This window comes from Anabas testudineus, chromosome 12 (assembly GCF_900324465.2).
Source record: "Anabas testudineus chromosome 12, fAnaTes1.2, whole genome shotgun sequence".
Classification (NCBI taxonomy): domain Eukaryota; kingdom Metazoa; phylum Chordata; class Actinopteri; order Anabantiformes; family Anabantidae; genus Anabas; species Anabas testudineus.
The window spans coordinates 1,908,013-1,931,188 of NC_046621.1; the positions used below are offsets into that span (position 1 = coordinate 1,908,013).

At 41.4% G+C, this 23,176-nt stretch overlaps 2 protein-coding genes across 4 annotated transcripts; one reads left to right on the plus strand and one right to left on the minus strand.

Moving 5' to 3' along the window:
• Positions 1 to 2,796: 2,796 nt before the first annotated feature.
• stc1l (stanniocalcin 1, like) lies at positions 2,797 to 4,677 on the plus strand. Its single transcript, XM_026355874.1, has 5 exons — positions 2,797 to 2,929; positions 3,321 to 3,463; positions 3,554 to 3,661; positions 3,747 to 3,850; positions 4,102 to 4,677. The coding sequence occupies exons 1-5, from the start codon at positions 2,815 to 2,817 to the stop codon at positions 4,388 to 4,390; spliced, it is 759 nt and encodes a 252-aa protein (XP_026211659.1). The 5' UTR covers positions 2,797 to 2,814; the 3' UTR covers positions 4,391 to 4,677.
• A 3,414-nt stretch (positions 4,678 to 8,091) lies between these two features.
• On the minus strand, positions 8,092 to 21,507 carry LOC113158992 (fibroblast growth factor receptor 1-A-like). 3 transcript variants are annotated; one of them, XM_026355431.1, is made up of 17 exons: positions 21,237 to 21,507; positions 16,659 to 16,803; positions 14,605 to 14,706; positions 14,312 to 14,484; positions 14,107 to 14,230; positions 13,408 to 13,598; positions 12,655 to 12,799; positions 12,368 to 12,558; positions 12,130 to 12,275; positions 11,326 to 11,447; positions 11,132 to 11,242; positions 10,858 to 11,048; positions 10,419 to 10,541; positions 10,257 to 10,327; positions 9,783 to 9,920; positions 9,565 to 9,670; positions 8,092 to 8,932 (listed from the first exon to the last, which is right to left on the minus strand). In XM_026355431.1, the coding sequence occupies exons 2-17, from the start codon at positions 16,765 to 16,767 to the stop codon at positions 8,858 to 8,860; spliced, it is 2,118 nt and encodes a 705-aa protein (XP_026211216.1). In that variant the 5' UTR covers positions 16,768 to 16,803; positions 21,237 to 21,507; the 3' UTR covers positions 8,092 to 8,857. The 3 variants fall into 3 exon arrangements, with proteins under 3 accessions (XP_026211216.1, XP_026211214.1, XP_026211213.1); XM_026355429.1 differs by lacking the exon at positions 14,605 to 14,706 and having other exon boundaries at positions 21,300 to 21,505; XM_026355428.1 differs by lacking the exon at positions 14,605 to 14,706 and having other exon boundaries at positions 21,237 to 21,505.
• Between the last annotated feature and the right edge of the window lie 1,669 nt (positions 21,508 to 23,176).

Genomic DNA, 23,176 nt, shown 5'->3' on the forward strand with positions numbered 1-23,176 from the left:
GGATCTATTCCACTTGTTTTTCCTGTGGATTCGGTTTGGGGAGGGGAACGTGTGCTGCAGGGGGAGTTAATGTAAACTAAAGTGGGAGACGTGGGAGATGTTTATCGGAGTCTTTTGGCCTTCAGGCTAATGAAGTGAGCAGAGCTTCAGTGGTTCCTGTGATAAACCAGGCTGTGATGGAAACGCAGCCACCTCCACTAACGACTCTCCCACAGATAAGACACACATTTTTCCACATGTTCCACCGGTAAAATCAGTAAAATAAACAAACACACACAGAAAAAAATGTAATAACAGTAAAAGTGAAGGCCACAAAATCCAGTAGTAACATGAAATACAATATGAATGGTTCAAATACATCTGCCTGTAAACAGGATTCAGCCTGGTGCAGCACATTAACGTTTTAAATTATATCTTTATGTTACTCGTAGAACCTGTGTGGGTCCGTTTTCTTCATTGTATGTTTTAAATTATATTTTGCTTTTGTTTTTATGTCTGAATATGTAGCTTGCTCTGTAATATTTTAAAATAAACCTTTTTAACACTTTCGACCACTTTTAGTATATATTGCAACATAAAAAACTCTGTGATCAGAAAGTGTTTCTGTACATTGCTAATCAGCAATTATATGAAAACCATTTTTTATTATTTCATATTTAATATTAGTACAAGTACAAGTGTAAACAGTTTTTATAACAGTAGCTAAAGTTCTTATAAGTATAGTTTATATAGTTATATAAGTAGCTAAAGTTGTCTGTGATTAGTTTTCCTGTGAAATGATTCAGACCAGAATCATTAATTATAATATGTGATTGAAAAACAGTATAATACAAACAGCATAATAATATTAGATGAACCACATAATGAAGCAAAAAGAGATGTATTATTATGTTTACAGGAAAGCACATGTTTTAATATTTACGTTTTGTGAATTCTTAGAAAAGTAAATTAAGTAAAAATACATATTTATTATTATTATTTATATTATTATTATTAAAATGTAAAATGTTTGATTTTGCAGTTTGATTCCAGTACATTTAACCAATTTGAATGCTGCAATAACAAAAAAGCAGATTAGTTCATCTCTTAATGTGTTTTTATTTTGTTTGCAGAAGAACAGTTAAATGTATAGAAACACACATTTAGCTTCATATTCACACAGATACATTAATGTAGCTTGTGCAGGAAGAAATAAAACCTAAAACTTGAGAAATTAAAAATTATCAACTAAATAAAAACACAAAAGAAGAATATTTCTCAACATTTACTTACAATTGACTTGTGTGGGATTCACTTTGAAAAGTCTTAGTCGTGCTCCAGTTCTGGGGAAAAGCTGCAGGTTTGGATTTAAACAGATCAAGATAAACTTAAAATAAACTCAAGGAAAATCAAGAACTGTGTCAAATCATCAGATTTAGAGGAACATCAGAAACCAGACTTAGACTTGTTTTATGCAGTCATTTATTAGTTTACTCTCATCTTTAATGTCTATTCTACTGTGTATTTTAGTCAAATGACAAATGATATAATCCTAATTCTGTGTATGTCATAGATAATAAACCTGAATGGGAAATTTCAACATTATCTCCACATCACCTGTAACAAGCTTAAGGAGGCGAGAGCAGGTGAAATGTACTGATTCGCTTGGAGACAGTTAATTTGTTGAAGGGACAGTAAAGTCTACGGAGATGACTGGAAACAAAATGGATGAGAGTTTGTATGAATTCAAGCAACAATGAACTCTTGGAGATAAAGTGAGTTTGTTCTTTTACAGAAGATCATCTGAATCAAAGACCAGTTCCAGGTTTTTATCAACAGCTGCTGCAGTGCTACTTCAGTTTAATCTCATCATTCAACATCAGAAAGGGTCTCGATAGGTCGGGGAGAGTTGAGGATAAATAGTGTGTCATCAGCATAAAAAAGAAAAATCCTTCATTAGTTGTGGAGAAGACACAGTTAGACCCACACATGCAGGTCCTGTCCTCAAATCTGATCATGAATTAACTCCAGCAGTTATTAATGTACTTTTTGTTGAGCAGTATTAAAACTTCAGTAAAGTATTTTCACTTTTATTTGAGTATTGAGTTGATGCAGCTTCTGGTGGATGAGAGGTTTAAAACCTCACCTAACATTTACCACATGTTGACTGTTTTCACAATGAAATGAGTCAAAGTCAAATCAGAAAGATTAAAATGAATCTTTGGTCACATTTCAAACACTTCAACTCGTCCCTCTGTGTCACAATCAGCTTGTTCTCCTCCACTGATCCACAACACAGGAAACTTCAGACGTGCCCAGAATAAAAAGTGACACATCCGTTTCCCACTTGTTCTGCTATTTTTAGAAAGTCTGACTTTATTATACTGTAGATAACATCCAGCCAATTAAATACTACTTCATTAGATTACAGAACAAACTGGAGCTGTGTCTCGTTACAATCTCTTAATTTTCGCTTTTTGCTGCTCAACGTGATGATTTTAATGGAAATAGTTTATTCTCTATTTATTTTATTGTTTATTATGAAAAGAAACAAACACAGAGTCTAAACTTGTTCCGTGAGTTCCCTCCTTCTGGGAAATGACGCCGTGTCTTGTGATTTGTGTGGAAATGTCCAATTACCTCTGTGGACTAATTCCAGTCCTGAATAAACCATGAGCTGCGCCCCAGCGGCTGAACTCGGCCTCTGATTGGACGACACCAACCGGACATCATATAAATAGGAGCAGGAGCCGCAGTGACAGGACAGACAGAACCAAGAGGACCAAGACACCGACAGACCAGAACATCCTCTTCTCCATCCTCATCCTCATCTCCATGATGCCCGGATCCGCTCTGCTCCTGCTTCTCGTCCTCAGCTCCGCCGCCTGTTTCCAGGTGCTGCCGGAGGAACCTGCTCCCCGCCGGGCACGGTTCTCTGCAAACAGCCCGGGTGAGTCACGGTTCTGATGATCATGGTTCTGACTTTGCACAGAACCTGTTTGTTTCCTATTTTAGGTTGGTGGTTTGCACCACTTTTGCTTTTAAAGGGTCATTACAACGAGTTTTCAGTGAGTTCAGGTTCAGGTTTATTAAGGTTGTTTTGAATCTTACTCACATTTCAATTTATTTCATTCTTCATACTAATCAATACGTTTTGATTTAAGGAAACTAAAACCACCTTCAACAAATATTACTTAGACATTGGTGCGTCAGCATCAACAGTCTAATAAAGTAAGAAACAGGAAGTAGTTTTACCACTTGTGTGCAAGAGTCAAATGTCCCGTGTTTAAAGGGACGATGAGACGAGACTGTGAAGTGTTAGTGAACCTGTGTGGTTGCAGGTGACGTGGCCAGATGTTTGAACGGAGCTGTGGCCGTGGGCTGCGAGTTCTTTTCCTGTCTGGAGAACTCGACCTGCGACACTGACGGGATGCATGAAATCTGTGAACTCTTCCTCCACACAGCTGCTACCTTCAACACAGAGGTCAGTGTGTCAGTGTGTTCATCTGTTCATCCAGCTGTTCAACCCTCTGTCTGACCACCGTGTGTGTGTGTGTGTGTCGTTCTGCTTCAGGGTAAAACCTTTGTCAAGAAGGCTCTGCACTGCATTTCCCAGGGGATCTCAGAGAAAGTGTCCCACACAATCCGCCGCTGTAACATCTTCCAGAGGATGATCGCTGAGGTGTGTGAGCTCACAGAGAATCGACTCTATGAAGACAAAACTGCGTCTCTGTTCTTTAATCGATGCATGTTGTGTCTTTAAAAAGGTTCAAGAAGAGTGTTACACCAAGTTTGACATCTGCACTGTGGCTCGCACCAACCCTGATGCTATTGGAGAAGTGGTGCAGATGCCGACTCACTTCCCCAACAGGTCAGGATTTGTTAAGTAGCTGTGCACACAAAGTCCAGTAGAGGATGATGGAACCAGATTCCAGATCAGAACCTTTGTATGAGAAAACTATTGGTATTTTCTTAGTTTGAAAGTCACAGATGAACAAATGAAATGTATAAACAGTGATGACAAACAATATCTTATCTGCACTGAAGTAACTTATCTTATAAATCTACCTGTAGTGCAGCAGTCTGACTGTATTCTCCCCGTCTGTGTGTATTACCCTTTAGGTACTACACTACAATGCTGCAGACTCTGCAGGCCTGCGATAAAGACACCGTGGGGGTGGTGAGGGACGGCCTCGTTTCCAGGTTGGGCCCAGACATGGAGACGTTCCTCCAGCTCATCCAGAACAAACCCTGCACCACCGACTCCGACTCTGCCGCTTACAACAACCCCTCCAGCTGGAGAAACATGCCCGTGCTGAACATCCAGCCCGGCTTCAGAGGTCGAGATCCCACCCACCTGTTTGCCAGGAAGAGATCTCTGGATGACAACGACGTCCACGCTGAGAATTAGACACCAAACATTCACGTTCACACACATTCACGTCCAATCCTTAATATTGTTTCCACACTGATGCACTTGCAAACATGCAGCTTTCTCCCCAGATCACTTCTCACAATGATTTTGTTTTGCAGCCACAAGCTTTAGATTGTGATTTGGGGCAATAGTTACTATTACAAATGTTAATATGATTATGATTATTATTATTTGGGGTGATTGCTCAGTCCATCAACTGACTACCTGATGTTACACACAAGCTTAACCGAGCAACCTGTGTTACAAACATTTGAAAAGAGGCTTATTACAGTGATTAGAATAATTTATTTTCTTAAACAAGTTAATTTATGAGGCTGTTGTATTTTAATGTACTGGGAGGGAAACAGGCTGTGGAGTCAGGAGATGCTTTCATGCTGGTCGTGGAGCTTCTTCTGACATTTAAAAGGTCTGAGATCACTGTATGTATGAGAACTTTTAGTGGGAGATATGATGTTAAAGCTGAAATGGTAGAAGCCGACGTGGCCGTTTGTGTTAGAAATAAAAATTGAGATATGACTGATTTGAGCCTGATGTGTTTTTGTTGATGATATTTAAACATTTCACTCTAGTTAAAACATTTGACTGAATTAATGAATGATGTACAAACATGTAGCATCATGTTCACACTGACTAGTAGCTTCTCTGGAGTTTGTTTTCATGATATGATATGATACATAAAGACAGTAACGACAGGAAGCTGATCTTGAGCTGTGGTGAAATGAGAAATTCAGATTCTTCACCTAAGTAAAGTCATACTAGACTTTTATTATCCTCCATTAAAAGTACTGCATTCAGAATTTTCACACATTTAACTGGAATATTTTTATGCTCCTGGATAATTCTACCTCACTACATTTTACATTTCCATAACTTGAGTTACTTATTGAAGTTAATTACTTAACTAAACAGATCAAATTGTCACAGTTAAACCTCTAGAAGTCGAAACTTTATGAGGCTCAAATATATTAAATTAAAATAAAAAATAGGAAATAAGTAAATTACCAACTGTAGAAATTAATAGTTGTAAAAATTTAATTGAGAAATTAAAATAAATTAATAAAAAGATTTAGCATTTTACCTTTTTTTTTTTGGCATTTTAAAAATGTATTTATTTATAATTAATCACATGAATTTAAGTATTTATTTATTTAATTACTTCCCTCTGTGCCTTTTGAGCCTCCATATTACTAGGTTCAGAGAATGAAACCATTTTTTTCCAGCAGTAAAAGTTCAAACCTGAGCATTATTTGCATATTTAGTGTTTTTCTTTTTTTGTATTTTTATTCTATATTATTTCATGTATCATCTTTTATCTTGACTTTGTTTGCGACACTTGCAGAGCTGCCACCAGGTGGTGTCCACGCTCATAATATTGTAGTTTTCTGTGTTCTCAGATTTTTGGGTTTTAGCTGAAGCTAGGCTCTAATTTTCTCTTAGATTCGTGTTTACAAAGCAGATGTTTCCCACCTTCTGAGTCATGAAAAGACAAAAAGGGAGCAGTGTGTTTACTGAGAGAAGCCACATGACAGCAGTACTGTTGATTATTGTAAATGTCTGAAATAGTGAGTAGAGAAACGTTCCTCTTCTAACCCCTGTTCTTCCTGTGTATATTGTTTTAATACAGATTATACAAGAGCGATGTGAGTGGTGTTTATCTCACTACGGCAGTAAATGTGGAATTATCCACCACTGAAAACAGTCCAATAAATTACATTTGATCAAAGCTACAGCAACAAAAAATACTAAACTTCGTTATGTGAGGCCTTTTAAATATTTCTGTCCTCAGTAGGAAGCAATGAGCTTAGAGCTGAGTCATAAAGTGCTGAGCGACACTCACCGGTCTCTTTCAACCCAGTTTACACTGTGCAAAAGCTTGTTTGATGTCAACTAATCTCAGACTCAGAGTACATTTCCTGAAGATTTTCAACCTGTTTCCATTTTTAAAAAAGTGACGTGCTGGAAAAATAAACAAAGCATCAACTGGACGATGAGTCCAGTTTTCATTCAGTCAGGTTTCTTTACTAATGTGAACCTGGTCTCAGACTTTGGAGCTGAGACAAGACGCACACGGTTCTGTGGAAGGCAAACAGCCTCATTACTCCCCAGTGTTGATCCAGACTTGTTGGCTAAATGTGGAGGTGTTAAGTGACACCTCAATTGCTCTCACTCAGCCATCTGTGCCACAAACTAATGGCTGACCCATAATGGTTCCTCACCTCGGTGATATGGCCCATTAACCTCCATCAGATAGGGTGAAAAAGAACCAGCCTCCCCCTCTTTATGGCTCATGGAGGGATGTTTACCTCCAACAGCTCAGCAGGGAGCTCTGATAGCTCTGAGCGGCTGAGGTGTTTCTGCTTACAGAGGGGCAGGCGGCGGTGTGAACAGCCTCATTTCCAGGAATTAGAGCTGTTAAACTGCAGCTCTAAGAAAAACACACAGTTCTGGATGTTGACTGAAGGGATGAGGATTCGTAAGAAGGCAAATAAACTTTACTTTTATAGCACATTGTGGAAAAGAGTGTGAAAAACGACAAAGTAGACGTTAGAAGTAAAAATGTCACAAGGAGAATCACCAGAGTTGGGTGAGAGCAGGAGGAAGATGAATTTAAAGTACATTTCCTGAAAACCCGTGAGACGTTTGAGGTGCTTCAGTCTGTGCCAGTCAACAGACAAACTAGGGTTAAAGAGCCACGCTGCTAGAAGGAGTCCCAAACGCTGAGGGAGCTTTTAAAAGATGTTTCAGGTTCAAGAAACCCTTCAGGCTCCTGGTTGAGTCCTTTCAAATGTTCACCAGCAATTAGGGTCAATCAACTCATTGCCAACATGTGCACCATGTGGTAATCTGTGATCGGAGGCGTCCTGAGATCTGCCAACATTCAATGTCAAATAAAATCCTACCTTCAAAGAACTACAGCATATTAATATGGAAGAAGAAAAAATGATGATGGGAAACAAATAACAACGACAGGTACAAATTATAGATCAAAAGTCCAAACTAGGTGATATTGATGTAATCAGAAATACATACTTATACTGTGGCTTCATACAGGAACTGCTAAAGAAATGTTCACAGAGGATCTTCAGGAGCAAAAAAGAGCTTCATCTGGAAACGATTCAGGTCTTTAAAAGAGAACTAGATGGTTTTACTGTAGAAAACAGGAAGAAAAGGGACGAGGAGGCTCTTCATGATTCAGTCCTGTAACGAAATCCAACGCGCAGCAGTTTGTAATGTCAGCCAGAGGCTACAGAGGGAATTAGATGTCACGCAGAACAGCATGATGAATATTCTCCTCCTGTATGTAACACAGGTTTTTCCTCTCTGTGGGAAGGAAACAGAGAAAACCAGCCAGAGGTGTGTGTGTGTGTGTGTGTGTGTGTTCAAGCCTCGCTTCCCACGATTCATCTCCGTCTGTCAAACGAACACACACATATCTAACAAATGGTTTCTACTGTCACTCCACACGCTAGGCCTCCATCCTGACCCCAACCTTAACCCTAAAACCAAGTCCTAACCCTCAAACACGGACCTCACGTCTCCTTCGCTGTCTCTCCTCATTACCCACAATCCCCTTCACTGAGCTACGTCATCACCATTGTTATCAGCACAGTTTGCTGTTCTTACCACCCCATCATTACTTTTTATATTTAATCACATCACAACATCTCAACCCAAGTGAAAAAGCTTTTTATTACTGTTAGTTAATACACACATTCAACTAAAAGCATTTTCTGCAGCTGCAGGTTGTAATCAGGCGTGTTGGAGTCTAAGTGCAATCTTGTAGTGTAACACTGATATGATCATCGGCAGCCTTATATTTCTGTGGAGAAACAAACCTGATGCAAAAAAACACATAAAAATAAGCACAGAAATAAATTAGTTGATGATCATGTACGAGGAACCTGTCTATGAATGATAAATGCATAACGGAGGCTGCAGATGGAAAATGCAACAGTAATAAACAACGTTAGTCTTCAACACTGACACGTTTCTGTTCCTTCTTTATTTACTTCTCCATTCGAGTCATGTTTATCGTATAAATCCAGTTTTGTCTTCCACGTAACACAGACGATTATTTACAATATTCACACTGAACGTTAACGTTACCAAAGCACTAACGCGATGGGCAGGACAGGAACAGGGTGCAGCTCTCGCAGTCCTCGTTCAGACTCTACACCCTTTATGAGTGAGACGCTGTGTGTGTGAGTGTGTGTGTCGCAGTATTTGAGCTGCTTCCTGAGGCCTTTTTTTGAAGAGTCAACAGTCCAGCTCAGTCCAGCTGTTCTTCACATCAGGCTTCTGTGATAGACGACGGTGAAGCAGCTCGTCTGAGCCCCTCAGCTCGGCCTCATCCGGGACTTCTGGTCCCACTGCCGCCACTCAATGCAGAGGAGGAAACGGGATGAAGGGGATCCAAGAATGGAATGGAAACTCCCAGGACGCCTATGTGGAAGGAGCTGAATGAGAGGAGCCGACAGGAGAGAACTGGACCAGAGGAACAGCCAGGTCAAGGTACTCCTGGAGAGAGACGATCAGATCAGGGTTAGGAACAGTAACCGGGGCATCTGAAGAACTGAACTGCCAGGTTTCAGACAGATTCCTGGATTTAGTGCTGAGACAGAAAATTATTCGTATCTGAAGAAATGAACATTTCAGAATCACGATCACTTCAGCTGCTTTTCCACTGCAGGAACTCACCAACCTTTGACCTTGACCTCTGATTTCCCCTCAACCTGAACCTGTGGGCCTGAGGTGGCACCACAGCATTTTACAAACTGGGAAGGACTAAATGTACGTCACTGGAAAGGCAGCGCACTGCTGACTTAGGACTTACTAGACATACCTAATGATACATATGAGGACAGATATATATACGATGGTGCTACTACAGGGTTTTGGTGTCTTGTTGTCTTGTCTATGCTGTTAGCAGATGACTGTTCCACCAACTGTTCCAAAGTTGATCTTGGACTATTTCGAGTTTCAAAATAGTTTCAAGCAAAACTGTCAAGTGATGCTTCCAATTTTAAGCAACTCATTAATTTATATCTAAGTAATAAAATGTGAAAGAACTCAAAAAGCATGAAAAGGTGAGTGGATTTACAGATGTTCAATGTGTCTGAAATCTGTTTTACTGAATCAAACCTGGTTACCTGGTTAGCCATGAGACACAGTGTGCGGTCTAAATCTTCCACCAGCTGCTGGAAAGTGGGTCTGCAGGATGGGACGGCGTGCCAGCAGTCTCTCATCATCAGGTACCTGATAAAATAAACAACACTGTTACAGATGGAGATGGAGTCGACACCAAGTAAGACAAACACAATCTGGGTTTCATTCATTCACGCTTCAGGGTGGACGTGTGAGTACTCACAGCTCCTGAGTGCACGCAGAGGGTTTTTCCATGCGGTGTCCCTCCTTTAGCAGTTTAAAGAGCTCCTCCACAGGGACTCCAGGGTAAGGAGAACCCCCAAGGGTGAAAATCTCCCACAGCAAGACTCCAAACGACCACCTGTAGCAGAAACAGCACACGGGAACAACACATGGGGAGTTAACAGCTAACCATGGTTAGATATTAGCAGAAAACATCCTTAGAAATCACAGCACAGTTCCAGATGGGTAAGTGGCAGTAAAAACGGTGGAGAGCTGAATGACTACATTTAGTATAATAGAGCTATAAAAGCATTTTTCAGTAACTTCTGTGTAGAAACAGTCTCAAATAATCCCTGAAGTCACTTAATGGAAAACAAATAATGTGGTCAAATGTTTTTTCTTTTAAAACTGTAACTTAACAAGAGACGTATCCTATAAAAACAGACAACGACAAGTGATTAAAGATGAGACTCACACGTCACTTTGATGTGTATAGATACGGTCAAATAAAGCTTCTGGTGCCATCCACTTCACAGGAAGACGACCCTGCAGGAATATTAAAACATGAGCCTCTGCAGAAACCACCTCAACAAATCCTCCTTTATTGATGTTCTGTAAATAGAGCTGTCCGTCTTACATTTGTGGTCTTCTTGTAGTAGTCGATGTGGTGGATATCTCGGGCCAGACCGAAGTCCGCTATCTTCATCACATTATCCTCGGTGACCAGCACATTTCTGGCTGCCAGGTCTCTGTGGATACACTGATGAGCAGCAGAGCATTAAAAGATTAAACTAAGAACGGTCTGCAAAGTGTAGAAGTTCCAATTAAAATCACAAGGAACTTCTATAAAATGCACATTTCTTTAATCATCGAGTGTCAGTTTCTGTTTGAGTAGTTAGTGAGGGGGTTCTGCCTGTTTCTGCACAGAGTGAACAGGAGTCAGTTTATTCAGTTCAATCAGTTCTGTGAGAAGTTGTGACGTGATCAAAAAGTTTCCCTCTGCAACAGATGAGACGTGAACCCTGGTCTCCAGTATCAGGTCCATCTAAAGATGGTCCAGGACGGCAGAAACTGACCTTCTTTGAAGCGAGGTATGCCATTCCTCTGGCCACCTGGTACGCAGCAGACACCAGCTCCCTGATCTCCAAACTGCCGAGCAGAGACTGCCTCGAGCCGCTCCAGTACTCCAACCCGACGGGTCGATGAGTGCGGAGATACTCCCTCAGATTCCCCTGTGAGGCGTACTCCACCACGACATACAGAGGGCCTGAGAAACGCAGGATTCAGAGTTTACGGTTCAGTAATTCATCACACATCAGTCGTGACGGACGTGTCAAGCTGCACACTCACCGTCCTGCGTGCAGGCTCCCAGCAGGTTGATGATGTTCTTGTGTTTACCGATCATCTTCATCATCTCCATTTCAGAGATCAGGTCAGACAGGTCTTTCTCTGTGGCGTCCGCTGCGCACAACAACAAGTTTAAACCACTTGAGCTTTACGTTACGTAAGAGTCAGAATCTTTTAGACGACAGACTCTCTCTCACCTTTCAGCATCTTCACAGCCACTTTGGTGACACGTGTGGGTTTATTTTTGTCGATGCCGACAGCCTCAGCCAGAACCACCTGACCAAAGCAGCCTTCACCCAGGGGCTTCCCCAGAGTCAGCCTGAGGAAACACACACAGCAGACAGTTTACCATATACCAGCTCTGTTTCTCTTTATGTGACACTTATTTTCAAAAGCTGCTTTATTGATATGACACACAGATGTTATGTTCAGAGAGGGTCTCAAGGTTAATTAATGTTGAGAGGAACCTTTATTTAATTTAGGAAAGGGCTTAGTGAGTGTTTTTATAGAAGCAGAACTTTTCCGAATAACAGAAAATTTGCTAGTTAAGTATATCTGTACTTCTTCCACTGCTGCCAGTAAAATGAGCAACTAAACGTTTAATTTGGGCCTCGGTTCAGTCAAAATGCAGGTTACGTTCCTGTGGTTGAACAGACCTTTAAGTGAGAGCAAGACTTAACTTTTTTTTGCATTATAACAGAGCAGTAAGGTTGAGGATGGCTACACAAATGGGACTAAAAAGAAAGACGAGTTCTGTTTTGCTCAAATTAGAAGATGTTAACAACCGTCCTGTGGTTTTCTGAGGATCGACTTGCTTTTTTATAGCTACTTGGTAGAAAGATTTACAGTGGTTTGTGCCGAGGTTATCCAAGGTAACAAGGTAGCCTCAGTCTGCAAATGAGTTAAAAAGAAGCAGACAAACTGTTCATTTATCATGAAGTTTAAAGAGAGAGTGTGTTTTCAGGGACTGTTTATGAAGACAGCAGTGAGACAGACTGTACCGGTCTCGAGGCAGCTCCCAGACAGGATCATAGGGAAGTTCATACTCTGACACGCCGGCCAGGATGGTGGTGGCTGCACTGGAGAGACGAGACTGACGCATCAAACACGTCCCTGACTGCAGGGAGGACGAGGACTCAACAGACACCTACAGACAGAACAGAAGGTGTGAGGGCCTTCATACTTCACAGATAGAGGGTGCGGTGGGGTGGGGGGCACGAACGCAGGCAGATGTGTTACCTGTCTCTTCAGAGGAATGCTCTTGGCTAGTTTCTGAACAGCTAACTGGTTGTTGAAGTCGCTCTTCTTCGGGACACAGCACAGTCTGCAGATGATTGCAGTTGCAGTGAGGATGATAATGATGAAAGACCCGAGGCAATATATGAAGATCTCCCAGTACGCCTGAGAGGGCAAAGGGGAGGGGGGCAGGTCTGACATGACAGGAGGAGGAGAGGTCACATCTTCATGGTCACAGACGACTGTGGGATAAACTCTAGTTCCTGAGCTCTCGGAGTATCTTTACGTACCTTCGACCACAGTGAGCCACGCAGAGTGGTGTGAGACGCCGATAGAGTTTCCTGCCAAGCAGCTGTACTCCCCAGCATCATCCAGAGTCACGTTCCTCAGAGTCAAAACCTGAATCTCTTTATCTGTTGTGTTTAAACCTGTATCCTGAGAAAGAAACAAACATGAAATCTAAATGAAATGTGAAAGTAAGAATTTTAATTCAAGGAGCAGCTTTAGTCCGTCAGAGCCAGACGTGAGCTGCACGCATCTGTTTGGATCTGTACGTTGTGAGCTCATTGAACATCCAGGAGTTTCATCATCAAAAGGCAGATTTTAAACACTCGTTTTATGTGTGAACTTTGATATTTCTACATCACTATAATGTGGCTCACACTGGTGATACTGACACATAATTTTGCTCTTTTGATGCCCAATCACCAGAGATCCATTGTATCCAGACTTTCTTGGAAAAGGAACATAAGGCTCCTGGCTACAAGCCAGACAAAACAAACCAGACTGACTGTCTTTCATCAAGACTCCGCGATATATATCACAGACGTGTTTTTACTCTAGAGAAATTAAACCGGTGTCATGCAAAGTAAAGACTGGATCAGCCAGTGAAACTTCTGGCAACAAATCACTTCAGATCATACTACTGACATGTCTTCATCTTAACATAATGATGCAAAACATTTGTACACACATACTAAATCACACAATCGTTCTTTCTATTATCACACTAGTGCACAGCTCCATTTCTGATGCACACACACCTTGAGAATGAGGACGTATGGGTGTCCGTCAGGTCCCTCTCTGCTGCCGTTGACGGTGATGTGTTTGAGCCACTGGATGTGAGGCTGCGGGTCGCTAAACACTCGACACACAAACTCCACATTGCTACCAACCACTGCAGTTTGGTTAGCGGGCAAACCGGCCTGCAGAATCGGTCTGTGAGGAGAACGCTCTGCAACAGAAAGGTTGGAGGTATCAACAGATGTACACGTACAAATAAGACAGAAATACCTCTGGAATAAACCAAGACAGGGCGTGACACTGACATTCACAGCAGGGAAATATTTTCATACATGTCTTTGATGTTATCTTCTATAATTTTACATCAGTATCATCATCATGTTTATTTTTCTTTCAAAAAGACACTGAACACATTAAAGTGAGTGTGATGTCATTTTCTATCACCATTTGTGTTTTTGTGGAGAAGAAATTAACATTCCCCCCAGAAACAAACTACAATTATACATTTCCTGGACAGAACCACGTTGTTTTTCACTCCGACCACCAAGACTTCAAAATGTAGGTGAATGTTGTAAAAATGACTCTAAAGAGTTGGAAGAAGTCTCCGTGTCCTGCTTTACGAGGTATCTGGAGAGTTAGCACTGTGACTCTTTGCATTTTGTTTCCTGCTGTTCAGATGGTGGGGGGGGGGGGTTGGACATGGACACTGTCTTTCTTACCAACTACATCCATGATGTAGGTGTGTTTGATGCTCCCATATTCATTCTCCACCACACAGGTGTAGTTCCCTTTATCAGATGGAACCACTGACTCCATTATCAGAGTCCACGCGTGGTCTCTGATCTGAAAGATTCAGAAGAGAAAAAAAAAGTCAAATAAAACTCCTTCAAACACCTGGTGAGGTCTTTTCATTCAGAAACTCACCTTAAAGCCTCCGATTCTTTGGTCTTTCCTGATCTCCTCCCCGTTTCTGTACCAGCGCAGGCTGGGAACTGGATTTCCAGTCGCTTGGCATCGAAACTTGACGGTTTTACTGACAGGAACCGCGTGGAGCTGCTTCTCCATCTTCTCTGGCATTACCCACTGAGGTGCTAGTGCTAACAAAGAGACACGACGAGGTAAACATGATGATGACTATCATTTAGTGTTTTCACTGATTCATGTTTCCACACACCAGGCACAGGAAAACAAAGAAACAACAAAGGTTTGAGGCTTACGTTGGAACTTTTCGTTGCTTGTTGACAATTCGTTGGACAGTTTATTTTCCTCTGAGGATGACTCATCGTCTTCTTCATCTTCAGAGGATTTCACTGCGTCGGCTAAAAAAGCAGTGACATGTTTAAAACCTGTGCTTGTGTTCAGCAGCTCCTTCCAGCACACAATGAAAAACAGTTTGACCTCTGACACTGGCTCAGTGACTGCGAATGAGGTTTTAAGTCGTCCCACTGAACACTGGGGGAGACAGGAGCCGTCGCCGCAGCACAGTGCTACACCCAAACACTTCTAAAACTTCAGAGACCTCCTCCTTCTCTGCCTCGGCAATTAACAACATACAAACCACACACATCGCTCCAGTCTCTCTGATCGGGGACTGTGTGGAGTGAAGAGGGGAGCTGAACATTAGATGTCACTATTTTATTTATTGACTTTCTCTACAGTTTGTTGAGACGGCATCAGGAACCAGCAGAAGACAGGAGTGGTGATGACGACCACTCAGTTTGACCCACAGCAAGACGTCCACAAGCTGGCCAATAGGAACATCGTGTGATGGGCTGAGGGAAACTTAGGTCGTTAAACAGACTTCACCCAGCCAGCTCCTTTTTGAGTGCTTCTGAATCTAAAGTCAAACTGAAGATAAACTGTTCAGCGGAGACCCATGTGAAGCTGCGAATCGCTGTAAAACCCTGAAAATACAGATTTTTGGTAACTGTGCAGCTGCTGTTAAACACATCAAACAGATCATAAAAAGAGCAGTTTATGCAGCGACAGACAGGGTTGAGCAGAGTTTCCTGCACTTACAGGAATATTTTCTGTTCAACTGTTCTTAACCTCAGTCCCACAGAGCAAAGAGTTGAAAGGTGGGAAGTGGTTTGATTTCACAAAGTAAAACCTTCATAGATCTGAGTGAGGCGGGGAATTGAAAGCAGGCTTTGTTTATGAGAGGAGGCTGCAGCAGAGGGTTAAACTTGATGTGTTCTTGACTGAGAGAAAAACAAGAATTTACAGGCTCAAAAACAACAGTATCACATAGACTCATGCATTCAGCTGGAGTCCAGATGGTTGGAATAAAGACTGCAGACCCACACACAGAAGATATATCCATGCATATGCACACAAATATTCAGAGGAGGGTGCATAAACGTTTTCTGAATGGAGAGATGATTAAACAGAGTGTGATTGGCCACAACTCACTCAGACTTTGTGCATCTGTTACTGCGTTACTGTGTCTGCACAGGATATCCAGACCATGACCAGCACCCAGAGAGCCAAGCCTCGGTTACACTATGAAAAATCACCCTAACCAGTTTCAGATGCTTCAAAGCCAAAAACAGCCAAACCTCGAAAAAGTAACTTTCCCATTACAGAATTTTGCTCATTGGAAAGTTTTATAACTTTTTATATAAAACAGAGACTGAAACGCCACAACCACAGAGCTCGGATCAGACATGAAAGAGCCCTCAGACAAAAGAGAGGAAGAAAGGCCCCAAACAAGAGACACGCCAGTTTAAAAAAGACGTAAACACACCGGCACAACCAGAGACTGAGGATTCCAGATTCTCTGTTGTACTGATGTCTGCAAACAAACATATCTCTGTGTGATGGTACTTCTACAACTTCAGTTTCAGCAGATTACTGTTTTCCTGCATCTGCAATCCCAGTGTTAGACAAAATACAGTTTTTATGCAGTTTTCTTGGGTGCAAGTTTATTTTTGCTTCAGTTTTGCTGCTGCCAAATTAACATGCCTGCTCCCGTGTGGGAGCAGAAACTACTCAGACCCCTTCTTATGACAGACACAGACGCAGAGCAATTTACGTGGCTAAACTTGGGAGAGGTGCACACATGCACTATATAATACCCCCTCCCCCCCAAGCCTGTGGCCGCTGTGGTGGTTGTGGTGGTTTTCATCAATTGCAAATAAACACATCCATAAAATCCACGTTTTACATTGTCTTTGCTGAAATGTCTCTATGACTCTACTCTCTGTTAAACACAAGCCATGAATTCAGTTTGACAACATTTGCTGAGTCAGACATCTGTGAAGTCTGTTACCTGTGTCTGTGTCCTCTGCGGTCGGTCTGGACTGAGTCTGAGGAAACTGGACCAGCAGAACCAGCAGGATGCAGGACAGCAGCATCAGGTGGGAACAGGGAGAAGACATCGTGTCCTAATGGGTCAACGTAGTGAAACTTCCAGCCTGAGAACAGACGACAGCACAGAAACAGACGATAAAACGAGATGCTCAGATTCTGTTTAATGGTTCAGGACCATTAGTTTAGACACTGATTATTATTATTGTTCCAGACAGACAGTGGTTTCCATTCATTTCACAAAAGCAGGGCAGCGACTAATAGATGTTTGTAACATTGATTAATCAGCTATTGATTCATCAGAGCTTCATTGTTGTGAGGAAACTATTAAAAACCCATCAGTGAGCTACACTGCAGCACGGGACGATTCCTGTTCCTTCATTACCATCATCATCAGTCTGCATTCATCATCCTGCTGCCACAAATAATTAAATAAATAACCAAATGTGAATTAATCCGCCACAGAAAATAGTCCCCAACAAGATGACTACTTCTTTTATTCCACAACATGGAAGAAAATATTTAAAAAAATGCAAATGGCAGACTGCAGATTTGATAAATGACAAAAGGAATAAAGAAAAAGAGAAAATCACTGTACTAAACACAAAACACACATCATGCTGCTTCCACAAGTGGAAACGGGTACGACGTATCTGCTCATCCACCCAGCTCATGCAGCTCATGCAGCTCATGCAGCTCATGCAGCTCATGCAGCTCATGCTTTACTAGCCTGACTCGACTGAAGATGCTCACTCTCACACATCTGCTTCTGAGAAGGTGAAGACATGATGATGTGGAGCCCTAAACCACTGACACCCTCCTTTAATTCACCTGTAAGCAGTAAATGTCTGTCAAGTGTCAGAGCAGTAAATCACACCTGCCCACCGACATGCTCACTGCTCTGAACAAACACAGGAGCCATTTGCTGCATAAGTTATGTCAACATGAAGGTGTCACAATCCGACCAACTCTGGAATTGAGGCTGGAAACAGATTAGATATTGGCTACAACCATCATCTACAATCCCAGGAACAGTAAGAAGCTTTAAACTAACGTCATCACACACAACTCTCCATGTTCTCTCTCACTGTCTTTCGCTGCCTGTGATGCACATTGATGCTCAGACTTTTGAGTTAAACATTCCTAGTTCAGAGTTCAAAGCGTTCCATGTTTCACAAGCTAATTGCCAACATGTCTGACCACAAGAAACATTACGGCTGTGCGGCAGACGCCTTGTTCATATCTGCAGCGTCAGCAGAGCTTCTATAAATCAGTAAACTATGATTCGACAGATGTAATAATTCACACCACTTTACACAGCAGATCAAATGAGCCGTATTTCTATTATTATACTAGTTGTTGTGAGACTGAGTTCTGATTTCAGGTGAACGATGTGACAGGAGCTGTTCTATTGAAGCTTTTCACGATGGAAGTTGGAAATACACACACATTCACAGCGTTCACTAAGGCTGTTTACAATGCACTTTGTAATATTTAGCTTTAATTCTTACCAACTTACCAACAGTATTATTAATATTATTTGAATTTTAGGCATTTCCATTCACAGATGTATCTAATGTGACATATTTGATTGTTAGTAAAAGGTCTACAGAAAATGAATTAATAGCAGACAAGTTATTGCTGAAACTCTACAGCAGATGTTTTGTTGTGCTTCAACATAACCTGAATAGTTATATTGAAGAGTAGTGAAGCACAGTAAGTGCAGGACACTCATCTTCTTATGTGGCTCATAATCATGAAGAACACCACGAGCCTGTAATCTCCAGCTCTAGTAGACAAGAGGCTACTGCTCCATGTCATTACTGTAACGGAGTCCTGCATGTGTGCAGAGCATGTGCATGAGGTCGAGGTTCACGGCGGAGACTGTTGAGCCATTAATGTATTCCACACATATGGAACAGGCTCGGACACCCTGGTTCTCCTAAATATGAGCGTCAGGCTGCTGCACATGCTACAGCGTCACATACACCTTCATGTTGGCAACGTTTTCTTGTTTTACACACTGGCTCCAATGTGTTCTTCCTTCTGGAAAATGCAGTGCTCTCCGTCCCTCTCTCCCACACACATTCAGCACCATAGATGACAGAGCTCTGTCTGTTTCTGCACACTGCATTAAACATCCAATTCACGTTAGAGGCTGATTTCATGTATTATTTCACAGTCATCTTAAATCTTTTCTGCGTCCAGTTGTAAAGTTGAGCTGTATCATGCAATAGATGCTTTTCTTTAAATATGACTTCAACTGTTTTTCTTTCAGACCTACTATTGCACAACCACCTACTGCCGATCAGGGGCTCCACCCACGGCTGCCATCAACCACACTGTGGCTCTGCTCCACCACCAGCAGCATCTACACTCCTGTCTTCATGTGGATTCACATTGTTGGAGTCTAATCACTGAAAACCCTCTGTGTTGTTTAACTACATTCAACTTTCAGATGTTACTGAACACCTCCTGATGCTTCACCTTCTCTCTGTAGTCAGACATATCATCTCATTAACAGCTGCAGATCATCTGGAGTTTATTCAAGTTAAAAGTTATTTTAACATTTTAAATGTATTATTATGAAAATGTTGTATTAAAGGTGCAGTTTAAGATTTAGAGGGGATATATTAAAACAAACTTAATATAGTATTTAACTGAAAATACTTACTGCTATATTTTTTATATCTACGTGGGGAACTTTTAGTGGAGGCTGCCATGTTTCTACAGTAGCCCAGAGGGGACAAATCAAACATCTAAAGAGAGAATTATGTACTGAATTGAATTTGGTGACACTGGAGTTAATAATAATAATAATAATATTCACTATCTTACACTTAATCTATGGCCCCAGTTTCATTTAATCCAGTTTTTAATATGTAATTCTATTTTACCACTACATGCTGCTAAATCTTTTACATTTCACACACTGTACGTTAAAATGAAAGAAAGAAAGAAGCTGATGCTACTTTACAGCTTATTTGTAGATAGCGGAGATGTTGCACAATAACTAAAAAGACACTGCAGAAAAGAAATAAACTGAGATTGAGATTTGGACTTTTTCCTCACTGTGAATAATAGTTTCTCCAAAATAGTGTGTCAATATATACAAAGTCCATATATACTATATCATATACAGTGTCAACACAGAAGTGTTTTAGTTTTATTGTTTAGTTTTGTCATCGTCTTTTTTCTGTCTGTTAACAGTTCTCACTAAGATTATCTGAACACCTCTCAGGTTATTATTATTCTGTTATTCTATTACACTTGTATTAATCCTCCATCCATCCCTCAGCTTTTCAGGACTCACTTCTCTCACTTGCCTCCACCCTCTGTTGACCTTCCTGTGATGAAGCCCTCACCTACACACCAGATTCTGCAGCAGGCTGCCAGCTCGGAATAGTTGTCATACTTAGACACAAACTGCTGATGCCACCGATCCAACCGAGCTGAACAACAACATGCAGCAGACAGGATTTAGACTCTTCTGACCTCTACTATTTCACATTCATTCCTCCAAAAGTGGATTTATGATGTGTTTCTGGTTTGAAGGTGTCTGTGCTGCAGTATAAACCTCTGTGGGCAGCTTACATGGAAGAATGAGACTCCTCGTGCACACGACACATTCTTCAGCGTGGCACCACGAATGGTTACGATTAAACGCTTCAGCCAAGCAGAGACTGATCACTATCAAGTCTCTGTGACTCTCCCACTGCTCTCTGAAGGTCTCATTAACCAGGCTGCTGCTGAGAAACGACACACGCAACTAAATCTGACATCTATTAAAACATATTCAGATTTACAGTGGACGGATTCAGACTGAATAAACTTCTCCTTCCACCTCCGATTTTAAGATGCATTACTGACAGTTGAAATGAGCTCCAACAACAGTACTGATGCTTTTAAAGTACCAGTACAACAGTACTGATGCTTTTTGAAGTACCAGTACTACAGCACTGATGCTTTTAAAGTACCAGTACAACAGTACTGATGTTTTTAAAGTACCAGTACAGCAGTACTGATGTTTTTAAAGTACCAGTACTACAGCACTGATGCTTTTAAAGTACCAGTACTACAGTACTGATGTTTTTGAAGTACCAGTACAACAGTACTGATGCTTTTAAAGTACCAGTACTACAGTACTGATGCTTTTTGAAGTACCAGTACAACAGTAGAACTCCCATCAGCCTCTTTGCAGCAGTTTACTGCTTCACTTTTTAAACCTTAAAGACATTTTTACTTTACTTTACTTACAATGCAAGTAAAAGTGTTTTATAGAGTTTAGTGGCTGCTTTTACTAAAGTAAAGGATGTTAATAGGTCTGTTTTAAAGTCTTGTAATCACAGTGCACTCAAACTAGTTTAAAACTCCATAATAGAAGTATTAAATACTCCATTTAATACGTTTAACTTCACGTTTCCAGCTTTTACGAAGAGAAGAGAAGCAGCTTGAACAGAAACGGATCCGTAGAGTCAGATCACAAGTATCTGAAGAAATGTGCACAAAGTGGGAACGAGAACCGGAGCCGGAACCGTACCTGAGTGAGGTTCACTTCTGTCCCAGGACGTAAGGTAGAAAAATCCGAGGTCATTAAACGCACCTTGACTTGTGTCCTACATGCCCCGGAGATCAGCTCTGATAAAATCCAGGAGAAACGTGGGAAAAGTGCACTTCATTGACGGTTTGTCTCAATATACAGTCAGAGAGAAGAAACGCCCACAGTGGGAGTTTCCTCCAACACACCAAGTTCACCCCCACCCGATTAACACCCCACCGACTGCGCCTCATTCACTCCGGGTCCCAGTGGCGCAATCCAGCCCCAAGGAACCAGCCACTGTGACCGTGTGTGTGTGTGTGTGTGTGTGTGTGTGTGTGTGTGTGTGTGTGTGTGTGTGTGTGTGTGTGTGTGTGTGTGTGTGTGTGTGTGCACCCCCACTTCCACTTCTCTTTCTCCTTTTTGCAGGAGCAGGAAGAGAAAGGATTTCCTCTAGTTGAAATTCCTGCTGTGCACAGTCTGAGGAGCTGGTTAGGGATTAGAACAAGAACCTGCAGTTTGTTATGGAAGCACATTAATGCCAAACATTATTTAATGCCAAACATTATTTAGTTTAGGTAGAAATTACTTGTAAACCGAGGTTTGTTTAGGTCATTTAAAGTGCTTTACACAGGCAAAAAAGTAATAATAAAATAAAAAATTATGCACACAACTATTTAAAACTATATGTGCATGGAACTGGGGACAGGAATCAAATGTGAAGTTAAAGAAGCATTCAAGTCATTTGCAAGGCAAAACCTCCACACTTTACTAACCCTAACCATGTCTATTTAGTGCAGCCTTATCCCACCTAAATGACTTTGTTTGCACAGTTGCTGTCCATCTAAAAAACAACATTTTGCTGCCATTGTATGAGACGTCAGCTGCCACTTTGACACCTAACCCCTGAAGATACCACAGTCCTGATGCTAACATGTTAATGGTAACTCCCATTGTGTGTTAGCATCGAGCTGACGGACTAGTTAGTAGTAAACCATCACGTTTCAGAAAGCTCAGCTGACTACGACAGGAGTTACTTCTGCTGTATGAGGAATTTTCTGTTTCACTTAAAACACTTGCAAGTTGTATGTTTGAGAGTTCTTCATCTGAAAGGCGACAAATAAACACCTGTCGTACCTGTCTGCCAAAACTAAACACCAACATTCGCTGAGTTTTATGAAGTGTTATCATCAAAACAAAACTATAACAGACGTGTATTTAGTCGTGGGCCACGCCACAAAAATCATCCCGACTTTTCTTTGGCACCCTGTGTGTATTTATTTATGTGTAACTGATCCATGACGTTAAAAAACTAAACTAAACTAAAACATGAATATCTGAGTGATATTTCACAACAATCCATCTAAACGTCACTGAGACCCAGTATTTCAGCTTGGATTAAAGTCTGAACTAAACACAGTGGTCTTATGTAACGTGCTGTTGTTTGTAAAACTAATATTAAATCTTGTGAAGCCCAGAGCAGTCGATCACCTAAAAACCAAACATGCGTGAGGAATGAGAGGAGAAAGTTCACGTCTGTTGGTTTCCTGTGATCATAATCAGCTGTTTAGACTAGTCTCCGTTACGTCACTACCCAGCACACACACACACACACACACACACACACACTCCACAGTTGGGGCTCTTTGTGAATTCATTGGCAGATTGGCATAATGTGTGTTTAAGAGTGTCAGGCTGTGAACAACGCCTCCGAGTGTTTCTATCTGGCTGTTTGTGAGTGCACAGCAAAGCACACAGAGAGTATTGTGTGATGCTTTCTGTCAAACAGACACTCTGCATGGCTGAGCGTTCTCTGAATATGTCATTTGTATCCTCAACATTATGTTTGCAGCTGAAATGACTGCAATGACACACATTTCAATTCTCTCGATACTCCCACTAATGTTACGTGAATCCGGCTCCAAGGGATGAAAGGCGCAGTG